The 13,769-nt window shown below is 54.7% G+C and overlaps 4 protein-coding genes across 4 annotated transcripts; 2 read left to right on the forward strand and 2 right to left on the reverse strand.

The window, feature by feature from the left end:
- Positions 1–886: 886 nt before the first annotated feature.
- Positions 887–2,510, reverse strand: DBP5 (RNA helicase required for poly(A+) mRNA export; the record flags this gene model as incomplete). The annotated part of the gene is made up of 2 exons (XM_023592957.2): positions 887–2,084; positions 2,146–2,510. The coding sequence occupies 2 exons, from the start codon at positions 2,508–2,510 to the stop codon at positions 887–889; spliced, it is 1,563 nt and encodes a 520-aa protein (XP_023459131.1).
- A 441-nt stretch (positions 2,511–2,951) lies between these two features.
- RHO25_000340 (uncharacterized protein) lies at positions 2,952–5,273 on the forward strand (the record flags this gene model as incomplete). The annotated part of the gene is made up of 2 exons (XM_023592959.2): positions 2,952–3,632; positions 3,693–5,273. 2 exons carry the CDS (start codon positions 2,952–2,954, stop codon positions 5,271–5,273), a joined length of 2,262 nt encoding a protein of 753 aa, XP_023459133.1.
- Positions 5,274–5,456: 183 nt separating this feature from the next.
- On the reverse strand, positions 5,457–7,252 carry RHO25_000341 (uncharacterized protein; the record flags this gene model as incomplete). Its single annotated transcript, XM_023592960.1, has 2 exons — positions 5,457–6,116; positions 6,191–7,252. The coding sequence occupies 2 exons, from the start codon at positions 7,250–7,252 to the stop codon at positions 5,457–5,459; spliced, it is 1,722 nt and encodes a 573-aa protein (XP_023458970.1).
- Positions 7,253–10,754: 3,502 nt separating this feature from the next.
- RHO25_000342 (uncharacterized protein) lies at positions 10,755–13,448 on the forward strand (the record flags this gene model as incomplete). Its single annotated transcript, XM_023592961.2, has 1 exon — positions 10,755–13,448. The coding sequence occupies one exon, from the start codon at positions 10,755–10,757 to the stop codon at positions 13,446–13,448; it is 2,694 nt and encodes an 897-aa protein (XP_023458971.1).
- Between the last annotated feature and the right edge of the window lie 321 nt (positions 13,449–13,769).

Genomic DNA, 13,769 nt, shown 5'->3' on the forward strand with positions numbered 1-13,769 from the left:
AGTTACACAGCATGAGCATGTATGTATGTGAAAAGCGGAGCCACATCCACTGCCACAGTTGCTACTAATCTGGGCCTGACCCGGCGCCAGCAACGCCAGCACAGCCAGCACGCCAGTTTCCCTGCAGCCAACAAAAACAACGACTTCCACAGCCACTGTTGGTTCGGTGGAGCGAACTCCGCTTCTAGCGTACCACTTTCTCATGGCAACTGTACCTGCTTCCCGCAAAAGCGGTGTGATGAATGTTCTCCTCTGAACGAGAGAATACTTGGTACTTGTAAATGGCTAGCAGTAGGCCACGCGAGCGATAGAGCTCTTTCTACTCCGTGACGGGAGAAAGTAGCTGTCGACATTGTGATTGGGTAGGCGTAACTACATCGAACCCTGCAGTGGGGCGCCACTGTGGGTGCTCAAAGTCATCAGCTTTGCATGGAAAGTGGGTTAGGAGCCGCCGCAGTGAGCTGAGCAGTCCCGTGAGGGATACGAGCGCGAAAGATGCACAATAATGTAAGTAGGGAGGAGCACAAACAACCAGATCGGTGAAACAGGAGATGTTGACTCTTTTGCTGAAGTTCGTGCTTCATTATTGGCCTTATTAGCCTGGGTATCTATCATCGCGCGAGGTCTCAATGTAATGCTGTTTTGGCCTGCCCAATCTCATGCAGGTCTTCCGTGGCAGGCACATCGCTCCTCTTTGCGTTCCATCCCGTTTCTACAGCTGCAGTGCGAGCTCGGCCTCATGTCTCGTCTCTAGGCATCGAACGGTATGGTTCGCCTGCCTGGACGCATGAATGACCATATGCGTGCTCTCTTGCGTCCCTTGCTTTCAATGCTCATGCTTATACTTTGCCATCATGCTGTTTCAACAATCCACAATCAGATGTCCTCAAGACATGTCGATCTCCTCGATGTTGATGTTGTTGCGAGAGTTCTTCATGATCGCCTTGATGTTACGCTCCACCTCGTCCCAGTCGCTGGTGTCAAGCTTGGTGGGCTCGACACCGAAGTGCTTGCAGATGGCCATGAGACTCTGCCAGCTCTTGCGGTCGTGAACGAAGCTGAGCGCAGCACCTGTGCGACCGAAACGACCGGTACGTCCGATGCGATGCAAGTAGGTTTCAAAATCTGGTTGACCATCCACCGTCTCTGGAATGTCGTAATTGACCACCATGGTGACAGTGGAGACGTCGATACCACGGGACAGCACATTGGTGGCAATCAGCACCTTTGCCTCACCCTTTTGAAATTTCCGGAAAGTCTCGTCGCGCTCTGCGCCCTCCTTTGCACCTGTCAGAGAGGCAACATTGTGGCCCTCGGCTGTCATGCGCTTGTCGATCTGGACCGCTGTTTCTCTGTGCTTGACGAAGATGACTGATGACCCAATCGTCATGAGGCCATAGAATTTGAGAAGGGCGGCGTATTTCTCCTCGTCATTCTGGCAGTCCAGGTACATCTGTCGGATGCCCTTAACGGACAGCTCCTCGACCTTCAAGGTGATCATATTCGACTTGGGTGAGAACTGCTCGGCAAAGGCCAAAACGTCTGGTGGGAAAGTTGCGGAGAACAGCACGACCTGGGCGGTCCTCGGCAATTGCTGCTTGACACGCTTGCACTGGTCTGCCATGCCCTGCAGATCGAGCATGTTGTCCGCCTCATCGAGCGTAAGGACTTTGATGCCTCGTGCATCGAGTAGCCGCCGCTTCAGCTGATCCATCACTGTGCCTGGTGTGCCAACAACGACTTGCCCCTCGACGGGCTTCCCACGGGTCTCTGGGTCTGGCACCGATTGCGAGATTCGCAAGCCTTTCTCCAGAAGCTTGATGCCCATGGTCGTCGCGACTCCAGCGATCTGCCGAGCGAGTTCTCGAGTCGGTGCGAGAATCAGCGCCTGTGGCTTGTTGATGGAAAGGTCAACGCGTTGGAGAACGTTGAGGACGAAAGCGGCAGTCTTGCCTGTGCCAGATTGTGATTGACCGATGAAGTTCTGAGGTGGGTCCTTGAGCAGCAGTGGAAGTGCGCGCTCCTGAATCTTGGAGGGCTTCTGGAATCCCATAAGGTCCAGACCAGTGCTGAGCTCTTCTTTCCTATTTGCAATGTCAGCCTACAGTTGCTCAATTGTCGTATATATATCCTTCAGCAACTTACAGCGACAACTCTTCAAACTTCTTGACTGAGTAAAGAGGATTGTTCGGGTCCTCTTGAAGATCTGCCAACTTGACATTGACGTCAAACTCTGGCTCGTTCAAGCCTTTGGAGCCCGCCATGAAGTGACCGGCGCCATCGACCTGAGCCTTCTCGAGATCTTTCTTGTCCGCTCCGTCACCGCCTGTTTTCTTGTCAGAGCCCGTTGCGGTCGAGTCATCCTCATCGGACCATTTGAAGCCAGGACCGGATGGCGTAAAAATCGCGGCGGCAGGGTTGGCCTTCGTACCGTTCGCGGGGGAATTGGTGCTCTTTTCGTCGCCCAAGCTGAGGCCGCCGAGTTTCGGCGCGTCTGGTTCTGTCGACATCTTACTGTTGTGCCGAGGGGCAAGTGTTTGGTGAGGGAGTGGTGCGTGCAAAGAGCGTGGGCGGCTGAAAATGCCGACGAGGGTCAGTTGAGATGACAACGACCGATGTGTTGAGAAGAGGCGCACTTCGCTGAAGTGCGAGAAGTGAGATGTCGGCTGGATGGTGAAAGCGACAAAAGTTGTGAGCTTTCGACAATGGCCGCTTCGAGCTTCGAGAAACAAGGAAGGCACGGACCTCGCCGCACGTGCAGATCGCGGGGCACGGCAGGCCGGGCAGGCACGTTGTTGGGTGCTGGGTGGGCTTGCGACGCCCGGCTTTCTTGGCCGAAGATGATGATGCCCAGTCTTAGTCTTCACTTGTGCATTGTTGTCCTTTCACTTCACTGCTGCCTGCTCGGCCATGACCGTGACTGTTGAGTCGGTGAATGCACGTGAAGTGACATGGCCGAGGTGGAGATTGCGACCAGCTTCGGCGCGGAGCTGAAGGATGGCTTCAAGCCCGTGAATGCCTGGGTGTCAGGCGGCATCGCCTGGCTGAACGACATTGAGCAGTTCTACCGCGAACGTCATGCCATTGAGAAGGAGTACAGCCAGAAGCTGAACGCTCTGGCAAAGAAATACTATGAGAAGAAGGCAAAGAAGACCAGCAGCCTGAGCGTGGGCGACACTCCGACAGTAACTCCGGGCTCTCTCGAGAGCGCATCGATGACCACGTGGACGGTCCAGCTCACGACACTGGAAGGACGGGCGAACGAGCACGATCGCTTTGCGAATGCCTTGATCGGTCACGTTGCAGAGCCACTAAAGCACCTTGCTGCGAAGTACGAGGACTTGCGCAAGTCCCACGCCGACTATGCTGCCAAGCTGGAGAAGGAGCGAGATGGCAGCTACGCGGACTTGAAGAAGACCAAGAGCAAATACGACAGTACTTGTCAAGAGGTCGAGAACAAACGGAAAAAGACCGAGAGTAGTTTCGACCATGGCAAGCAAAAGGCACAAGCTGCCTTTCAGCAGCAACAGGCGGAGATGAGGAACATGAAGAACACGTACTTGATCGCAATCAATGTTACGAACAAGCAGAAGGAACGATATTATCACGACTATGTTCCTGATCTTCTCGATGTAAGAAGTTGCGCTCGTGCTTTGCGTGAAGATCTGTACTAATGTGCTATGTTGGAATAGTCGCTCCAGTCTCTGTCTGAAGCCCGAACTGCAGCTTTGAATGGCTTGTGGCTGACTGCAGCTTCTATGGAGACTCAGGCCATGAAGAACTCGACCCAGCTGTTGGATCACCTTTCGGCAGAGATCCCACGCAACAACCCCGTCCTTGATAGCATGATGTTTGCTCGGCACAATGCGATACAATGGCAAGATCCTCCGGACTTTGTCTTTGAGCCAGCTCCGGTATGGTTGGACGATGATGTGATGGCATCAGATCCTATGAGCAAGACTTTCCTCATGAACATCTTGTCCAAGTCCAAGTCGTCATTAGGAGAGCTGAAACGAGAATGCGAAGCAAAACAACGTGAAGTCGAGGGCGCGAAGCGTGTTAGGCAGGCGATTCGCGAGGGTAAAGATAAGCGGGATGAGGTGGAAGTCGTGCGGGCACAGTTTCACCACCAGGAATTGCTGCACGAGGCAGAGCGGAAACGAGTCACAGCAGAGGTCGAAGTGAGCACCATCACGTCTGCTGTCGGTGACGTGTCCGTGGGAGCTCGAAACCACAAGTTCAAGAATCAGACATACAAGATACCCACGAGTTGCGACTTGTGCGGTGACCGATTATGGGGACTGAATGCCAAAGGGTTAAGCTGCGAAGACTGTGGGTTTACTTGTCATACGAAATGCGAACTTAAGGTTCCTGCAGATTGCCCAGGCGAGCTCAACAAGGAGCAAAAGAAGTCAGCAAAGGCTTCGCGACAAGCCGCAGCACAAGCCGCCCAAGCCGCGCCCCCTCCGCCATCAAGTAATGGCGACCACGCCAGTGACAGTCGTCCTCAGAGCTTGCAGAGGAGCGACACCATTGGGTCGATGAATACTTTGAGCTCTGGATATGCAGCAAGTGCAAACCGCAGCGTATCAGGTATGACGATTCGTTCATCAGCAGACGAACCTCCGTCTGCCACTTCCACAGCACCCACGAGCAAGATCTCTACAAGCAGTAGTACTGCCCGGCATCGTGTGATGGCACCGCCTCCGGCAGCTTACATTAAGCCCAGCGATGGAGACCCTGCCTCGCTGGTGGAGCAGAAAGGCAAAATGCTATATGCTTACACCGCCGGAGGCGAAGGCGAGATCTCCGTCGCCGAAGGGGACTCTTTCACCCTCGTGGAGCCCGATGATGGGTCAGGATGGATCAAAGTCAAACCTAATACGTTTGGTTCGGTCGCCGGGCTCGTACCAGCTTCATATGCCGAATTATCGGCACCTCCTATCCCATCGAAAGCCTCACTGGGTCATGACGTCCGGCCTGTCAGCGCGGCTGCTTCGAACCACTCCACGGCGTCTCTCACGGGAAGCGATGACGGAGCACCTAGACCTAAGAAACAGGGGCCCGCTGTCGCGCCCAGAAGGAGAGGTGCCGCGGCGAAGAAGTATGTCGAAGCTATGTATACCTACCAAGCTAATGGGCCTGGTGAGGTTGATATGGATGAGGGAGAGAAGATGGTCCTTGTCAAGGCGGATGAGGGTGATGGGTGGTGCGAGGTGGAGAGCAGGGCTGGAAAGGGTGTGGTGCCTGCAAGTTGGGTAAAGGAATTGTAGCCGGCTTGCATAAGCATTTGTGCCAGTTGTGATAGATCTTATTTCCTGACATTGTTCCTTTTGCGGAGATGTGCATAGCGGGCCACGGAAGCGATAAAATGCGTAGCATTGAAGTAAGAATAAGAGAAACTCAGCACAGATGAAGAATGTCAAGTCTATCTCAAGTCTACTGCCCGTCTCCACTTACAGCTTACTACTCTGCCCCTCCTTATCACCGACCTCCTGCTTCGCCCTATCCCTCAACTCCTTCCTCAAAAGCTTCCCAGACGGATTTTTTGGAATCGCATCCACAGCCACAACACCACCCGTCAACCTCTTATGCCTACTAACCCTTCCGGCCAACCACTCCGCCACATCCTTCGTCGTCACATCCTTCTTACTCAACACCACATACGCCCTCGGATACTCTTCCCCTCCAATCGTCACACCAACCACAGCCGCGTCCTCCACAGCCGGATGATCCAACAACAACGCCTCCAATTCCGCCGGAGCAACTTGTAACCCTTTAACTTTAATCAATTCTTTCTTGCGATCTACGACGTGTACGAGACCGAATTTATCCTTGAAAGCGATATCGCCTGTCATGAGCCAGCGTTGGCCGGGTGGGCCAGAGGTGAAAGTTTTGAGGGTTTCTTCGGGGCGATTCCAGTAGCCTTTCATGATATTGGGGCCTCGGACCCAGAGTTCTCCGCGTTCGCCTTGGGGAACGTCTTTGCCGTTTTCGTCGACGATGGCGCCTTCGATGTTGGGGTTTAGTTCTCCTACGGCGGCGAGGTCGAGTTTGGATTTTTCTTTGAGGTTGGGGTCCCAGGTTACGGCGCTGCAGGTTACTTCTGTCATGCCCTGTGGAGGAGAAAGACAGTGTTAGTATTAGACGGTCAGTCATGGGGTATGAGTAGGAGAAGAAGAAGGCTTACCCAACCCTGTCGAATCGTAACCCCAACTCCAAATCGCCTTTCGAACTCCGCAATTACTTCCTTCCCCAATGGTGCCGCTCCACATCCCACTCCTTCAAGACTCGAAAGATCATACTTGAACACCTCATCTCGCTTGGTCAACTGCACCACAATCGGCGGCACAAGCGTCAACTGCGTAATCTTATACTTTTGAATATACTCCAACATATCAATAAAATCATACTTCCGCATCAAATACATCGGAACGCCCTGCAAAGGGAAATTCATGCCATAGTACGTCTGACCATAAGCATGATACATTGGTAAGAAAGCGATCGCCGCCGCGCGAGAACGCCATTCGGCGTAGTCCTCTGCGAGAGCGGAGACGTAGTTTGTTTGCTCCGAGTTGGCGATGTAATTGTAATGTGTGATTTCGACGCCTTTGGGGAGACCTGTGGTGCCGCTGGAGTAGTTCAGTACGGCTGTACGATCTTGTTGTTGGGAGCGAGAGGTGAATTCTTCCCAGCGGAAATTTGCGGCTGAGGATTTGGGGACGAGGAGTTTGGTCCAGGATTTGATGATGATGCCTTGAGGGGTGGTGGTATCTGGGATGTTTTGATTGGAGAAGGATTCGACTCCGTCGTCGAAGACGTAGAGATTTTGGAGGGGGAAGTTGCATTCTTTGGCGGCTTGGATGCCGGTTTCGAGGTTTGCGGAGCCGACGAGGAAGAATTTGGCTCCGGAGTCGCGGAGTTGGTGGGCTGCTTCGCGGGCGACGTAGGTGGGATTGGCGCCGGTGAAGATTCCGCCTGCCATTATGGTGCCGAAGAGGACGCTGGTGAAGAAGATGGTGTTGCCGGAGAAGAGCATTACTCGATCACCGGGTTGCAGGCCTGCTTTTTGGAGGCCGGCGGCGAATCTCATGCACCATTCTCGATAAGTGTTATGGGTCAGATAGTTCTCTGGCTTGGCTCCTTCGATCACGAGAGGTTTATCTTCGAGCTTTGCGGTTGGTGACTTGAAGAGATAGGTCGGGAGCGAGCAGGCTGGAATGTCTATACTCCATCTTGATTTCCACGGCATCTTGATGGGTATTGTCCTTTGTCGATTACTATTGGCGTTCGATTGAGGTGGGCTGATCACTCAATTAATGATCTATGATGATATGCAGAGTCAGCAGTATGAAGTCTCTGTGGTGCAATTATCGCCGAAGACAGAGCTGAGAATCACTCGAGGATGTAAGCATGAAACAGAGTGAGCATGACAGAGCAAGAATTGCATGATTCGGCTATGCACGAACACCATCGTCGGCAGTAGACCGATTGTAGATTAATGCCGTGCCGCCTTGACCGTGAGCGCTCGTTTCCGCAGAGGATCCCCAGCACAGCTCCTCTGTGAGTGCTTGTCGAGGCTGGTGCACGCGTGACAAGAACGTGGAGAGTGGGGTCCGGGGCGGTTGTCGGCTAAGAAAGCCTGCTCGAATTCATCGCGTGCCTCGGCAGCTTCTAGAACGATAGCATACGATTCTCCGTATAAATCTCTCGACTTGTGCCAATGTTAACTCTTGTGTGCAGTATAATTTCCAGGCAGTCCACTTTTGCATACGTGAGACCTGTACGTCAGCAGCGTGAGCGTCTGAGCCGGAGGGTCGTAGCGCAGAGTAACACGTTGAGCAGGCATCTGTAGTCTTGTCTCGCGAAGAGCGTCTGACATCGCGGTGGCCGCGGACAATGTTGTCATTCGACATCCAGTTTGCGAGACAGGCTGGAATGAAACGTCTCAACCGTTTTGCTTGCCAGCTTCGTGGCCAGTGATTGCATTCCAATGCATTGGGACCCCAAGAAGATATGCCGCAGTAGCCATGGCAATGCCAACGCAACACCTTTTATGCAAGCCCTGTTCACTTTGTTCTCAACAGCTTCAATGATAGCATCATGCGACGTCAATCTTACACAGCAGTGAGGCTCTGCCGTTATTGGGTGTACAAGGCATTCCTTGGGCTTCTGTTGTGCTGACCTACATCGGAGGTATTTGATCGAAGCTCGTATCAGCCTCCTGTTCATGGGCATCCTAGCTTGCATTGTCACATCAGGTCTTGGAGTGGTAGATGCTGTGTAGTGTTTCCTCTCTGTCGGAACCGCAGCTCTTGCTGTTTGAAGGCGTATGAAGGGGTCGAACACGCCATTGAAGAGATTGGAGTGTGCAATCCGGACGGCCCGGATGTGCAACGAAGCTGTCAAGCCAAAATGAAAAGATCACAGAAGCACCCAACCGGGAATGATCGCATCTGCAGTACGAACGGGCAGATACACTGTTGTGTCACAATCAGGGAGAGCTCACGGCACGACTCAGGAGTAGCTGTCTTGAGTCCCTCGAATCCAGACTCTCGGGATGAATTGAGCGGGATTCTGGTCCAGTACCAAGGCATGATTTGGCGGCGAGTCAGTATTGATTCAGATCAGGGTCTATAGCATCAGTCGTGACCAGTGGTTCGTCTTCGCGACACGCGTTGCCCACTTCCGGCCGTGGTCTGCGAGGAGGAAGTCGACGTGTCTGTTGGCTCGCGCGCCTGTATGCAATACGGCTCGGAGGCCCTAGCATCATTTGGACCCCTGATCGAGGCTTGCTGCATCATGCTGTGCATCCAAGTGGCGGTGGGGTATTGACGACGACGCAGAGTAGTAGCTGTGAAGAGAAGAAGTGAGAACGACGAGCTCAGAGCGACTCAGGACGGGATCATCCGGACCCTGATCATCGTGTGTATTGTTTGCATTCGTGTGGGCGTAGAGAGATGTAAGCACGTTTCGTTTAAACTCTGAATGCTGGCACATTGGTAGGGCACGCAAGAGGTTTCTCCGGCTCATCATCGCCGAACGAATGGTCCGAGATGGAGTGGATCCTTGGGGTGGATATACCATAAACTGTTCTTGCATGGCGACTTTGTAGTAGGCGGCAACCGGCACACAAAGCAAGTCATCGCTCTTTTGATTTACAGCCATTCCATGCGTGCCATGGTGCTAATCTGCAAGTGCGTATGCATCCGGCGGGCTGCGTCGAGTAGGTGCAGGAACGAGAGGCTGCCCCTGCAGAAGCGCAGCATGCAGATCAGTTTGCAGGGTTCGAGGCAGGCGCATTCGTGGAGCGCCGGGCAGAGCGTATCCTTTGACATGACGCCGCGTCTGGCCGGCAACGCAGGTGAGTTTGGCCACGAGCAAGTTTGAGGCCCGTTCCAGACGGGCACACAACTGCTGGCTGAGCGGCCAGGCGCAGCACAGCTCGCAGCACCGCTCATCGGCGGCGCAGGCGAGAGCTGGCGACGGTGAGCCACTGTGAAGAGCAGTGGGGTTCGCGCAAGGAGCTTCCAAAGCCGAGATACGACATGGCGGACGTCGCTGGCCAATGGGAGGGTCACGAGACGCGCAAAGGAGAGGCGAGGACGGGATGGTGAAGCGGCGGTCCCGAGCTCACGCACGCATTCGTGGACGTGGAGATGCGCAACGTTGTCGTGTTCGCAGGGCAACGCTGCCGGAGACAGGCTCTCTCCTGCGCTGTCTAAGCCTGCCTCTGTCGAGCGGGCGCATCGATAGGCAGAGGGCCAGATAGAGTGTTGCCTTGCGACCACCTCATGCTGGCCCGAGCCAAGGCTGACTGTGGCCCTGGTAGAGTTGCATCGGGCGATCCTATAGTTAGCGCAATGCCCTCTCACGTACGACGCCTCGTGTGTGAAGACGAGGCCCAAATTAGGCACTGCTGGTCGACGACTTCAACAACGACAGCGATGCCCGGATGCCGCGGCGCGCGCTGGAGCTGCGGGCGCAATGCGCGTGGATATGCCAGATCGGGTAGCGTAGACGTGTGCACGACGTGCGAGAGCGCCCGTGGTTGCAGCATGCAGCGGCGCGCCGTGTGCAACGCAAGCAGACAGCGGCGCGGCAGCCAAGACGACTTCATCTCTCCTAGTCTGCACAAGGCATAGCGAGCGAAAGTTAATAGTGATGTGTCCGTGCACGGTCAAGCGAGCGATTGTCTCTCCGCTGTCCAGTTCCTCTTCACAACCCACCGCCGCCGTCCACCTCGCCGGGCATTCCATTTGAGCAGCCAGCAGCACCACCACCGCTGCTCCTCGCAGTGTGCTGTCCGTCGCTCGCGCACGCGCTCTCGCTGCCGTCCACTCCTTTTTGATTATTGTTGTCGTTCTTTCGCGGTCGGGTACCCCCAGTGCTTTTGCTGTGCCTCTTGCTCTGCGAGCAAAGCCTTCTATCTGTACGCCTCCTCCCCGCCGCCGCTGCACCGCTGTGGCGTGCGCGCTTGAGTGCCTAGCACTACGAAGACATTGGTCACTGACATGGCCGCGCTCTAGTAATAATCGTATTTGCCATTGGCACCTGTCGTCGCTCCTCGCATCCCGCCGACTGTCCTCCTCCGCACGCATCCTCGCTCGCACGTCCCGGACGTCGCTCTGCCACCACGGCGACCTTGGACGACGCAATTTCGATGTTGCGACAGACCTGTGGACGCCCATTGTTGTACAATTAACTTATTCGACGTCGACATCAAAGCCACCTTTGTCTCGAACTTCGCGATAATGACCGAGGTTGCGGCGTCAGGCTCCCGCGGATATTCGCATGGCGTTGGAAACACCCTTTCTACTCCGATGATGGCTGCTGCCGCGCCAAAGATTGAGATGCAGCCGAACCCAGAGTTCTCTTTCCCAAGGCTTCCTCCACCTGGAGATCACACCCTCAACCTGGAACCCCGAAGAACGAGCCATGGGCGACCACTGTCCATGAATGTTGATGTGAGGCCAGCGACTGCAGATGCGCGTAACAGCCATAAGAGGGCAGCAACACAGCAGTTGCCTACGTTCAAGTTCAATGCCGGGGACGCCTCTGGCCTCCAAGCGGAACAGCTTCCTTCACAGCCTGTGGAACCAAATGCCATGACACCATCACGGGGAGGACACAGGAGGAACCACAGTGAGCTCGTAGGCGGTGTTGGCCTGAACAGCGCGATGAGCTCCAGCCCAACTAGGCCTTCTACCTTGGATAAGCCCAAACGAGCGCACCATTCGCATCGACGATCCGCAGCGATATCCTCACATGAGATTCATAAACTTCTAGCTGCAGCCGAGCCCCAACCACGCTTATCCAGCAGCCTGCCGAGCACCCCGCTCGACCACCCATTCGCTCACCAACGCTCTGGGTCGAACGCTGCAGCGCTCCACGATCCTTTTGGCCCTGCTTTGGATAATACCGCATCCACTCGTCCTCCATCCCGTCGCCAAGTTGGATTCTCAGAGAATGTGGAATACATTCCACGCCCTCTCTCGACAATATCTTCGGAAACAGAGAGCTCATTGAACACCATTCGAGGACACTCTGTTAACAACAGTATATCTTCAGTTCTGAGCATGACTACCCCAAGTCCACCTGCTCCGCGATCCCGCGCCATTTCCCTCGAGACCACCTTGGAAGACGAGCCCGACTCGTCTCTGAAGTCGTCCATCGAGACCGCCAGACGTGTAGAACGTGAGGGAGAATGGCTCAAGCACGGATCTCAAGCAAAGTTGGAGCGACCATCAACCGCCTCCGATGTCCTTTCCAAATCTCTCACCTTCGCGGCGGACAACGTCGTGGCTAAGACGCGTTCACGGACAAGCAAGAAACACGCGGCTAGCCGCTCATTGGGCTTCGACCGCCGTAAAAGCGAGCCAACCATCGGCCTGCTTGCCAGCGAGCCATCGCGTCTTTCGGCGCTCTCCCTTCAAGAGTCCACCTCGAAGCTGAGTGTGAACACTGACGAAGACGAGGCAGTTTCGGAGCGACGTTTCTCGACCCGAAAAATCAAAGACTGGGCCGTGTCCAAGATCGCTCGGAGATCACGACCTCGCTCGGAAGTGCTTGCGCCAAAGCAGCCGATGCAATTCGAACCCGAAGCCCCCAGATCCGTTGCCGAAACAGACCTTGATGCCGTCTTCAGCATGGACAATGATTCAGATATCGTGCACGACCGATCTGTGCCCGCGCCGTCGCAGCTTGACGTTCCACAGTACATTCAGCCAATCCCTATTCGCAACCGCGACAGTGAGGAGGGAGCCATGCTGGACCTGGATGATGCTCTGAGTCGCCCAAAGACGCCGACTCAAGTAGGCATGCGACGACGGAGGATGCTCCATAGCGACCGCGGATTCTCCGACTTTATCGGACCAGGTGCTCATTACCAGCCGCGGGCGACTCATCACCGGACTGCCAGCGCTCCCGTGCTCATGGCTTTCGATCAGTCCCGGTCTGGAACACCCCCGCAAACAACATTGGCTGTGTTTGATGAAGAGGAGGAAGATCAGTCGCCAGAGTCGTCCGCACGACCAAGCAGCACGGTGTCGACTAGCGACGACGAGGGTTCTACGGAAGTTTCCGTCGTCGATGCTGACCCGACAATGACAAGTGCTGCGCAAGAGGCCAGCCTAGACGAAGGACTCGGAATCCAGCGTAACGAGTGGGACCTCGAAACGCCACATTATACCACCTCAGCTTCCCGGCTGTCGACTCCTGCGATTGAGCGTCGGGCGAGCTCCATTATTGAACAAACGATATTCGAGGAAACCAGCCCCGTCGAATCCGTTGCCATTGCCCATGATGCGGAATCTTTTGAACAGAGCATGGACTTGCGCGCGCACTCACTCACCAAGTCTTCCGATAGCAGCGAGGCGCCAACGATCATGGCGGCGCCCAGTAGCTTCCTATCGCTACCAGACGATCCGCATGCGTATGCCACGCCCGAGACGTCAACTTCTTCCGCATTCTCATCGCCAGATTTCACTCGTCGGCAAAACTCGTTTGAGGCTTCTCGTGTTGGTACATCCGCATCTTCCATTGCGGACAACCGCACTATGAGCTCATGCACGACGGGTGAAGTGCAACAGGATTACAGGATGTCTGTGGATGATGTGCCGTCCCTCACAAGCTCACGTTCAACCATGGTCAGTACTGCGCATGCAAACTCATCGCGACGCGATGTCAGCGGACTGCGCACCCCGTCCTTGACCTCTGGCTCGCTTGAATCCGCTGAGAGCCGACGACGAAAGCGCGCTAGCATTCAGAGTCTGTCACAGCTGGTAGGCGGGCCATTTGGACCTCGATCACAAAACGTCGACGAGACTAGACCATCAACAGCAGCAACGGAGACCATTCTTTCACAGCCCAAGAAGAAGGAGCACCGTCTGAAGAAGCTGATGTTCTGGAAGTCGAAACGACAGTTCAGCACTTCTACGGTTATCTGATTCAGCGCGGATGCATTACTTTCTACCAGCCGTCATTTGGGATTGTTGGGGGTTATTTGTTTGGGACGGCGGCTTCCCACAAGGGAGACTGCCTTGATGAGCGTTATGCGATGGGATGAATTACCAGCTTCACACACTGCAAGGTTGGGCACGAGGAATATTTTGCGGAGTTACGAATGGATATGTAGAGGCATGGACAAGGAGGACGACGCCAGTCATGCGCTTTTGCAATCGGAGCTACATGTGACTGTAGACTTTTTGGACGTGGATGAAGACCACTATGAATTAGCTCATGGAATGTAACGAGAACACAACATGCAT

The sequence above is a fragment of the Cercospora beticola genome, chromosome 1 (genome assembly GCF_033473495.1).
Source record: "Cercospora beticola chromosome 1, complete sequence".
Classification (NCBI taxonomy): domain Eukaryota; kingdom Fungi; phylum Ascomycota; class Dothideomycetes; order Mycosphaerellales; family Mycosphaerellaceae; genus Cercospora; species Cercospora beticola.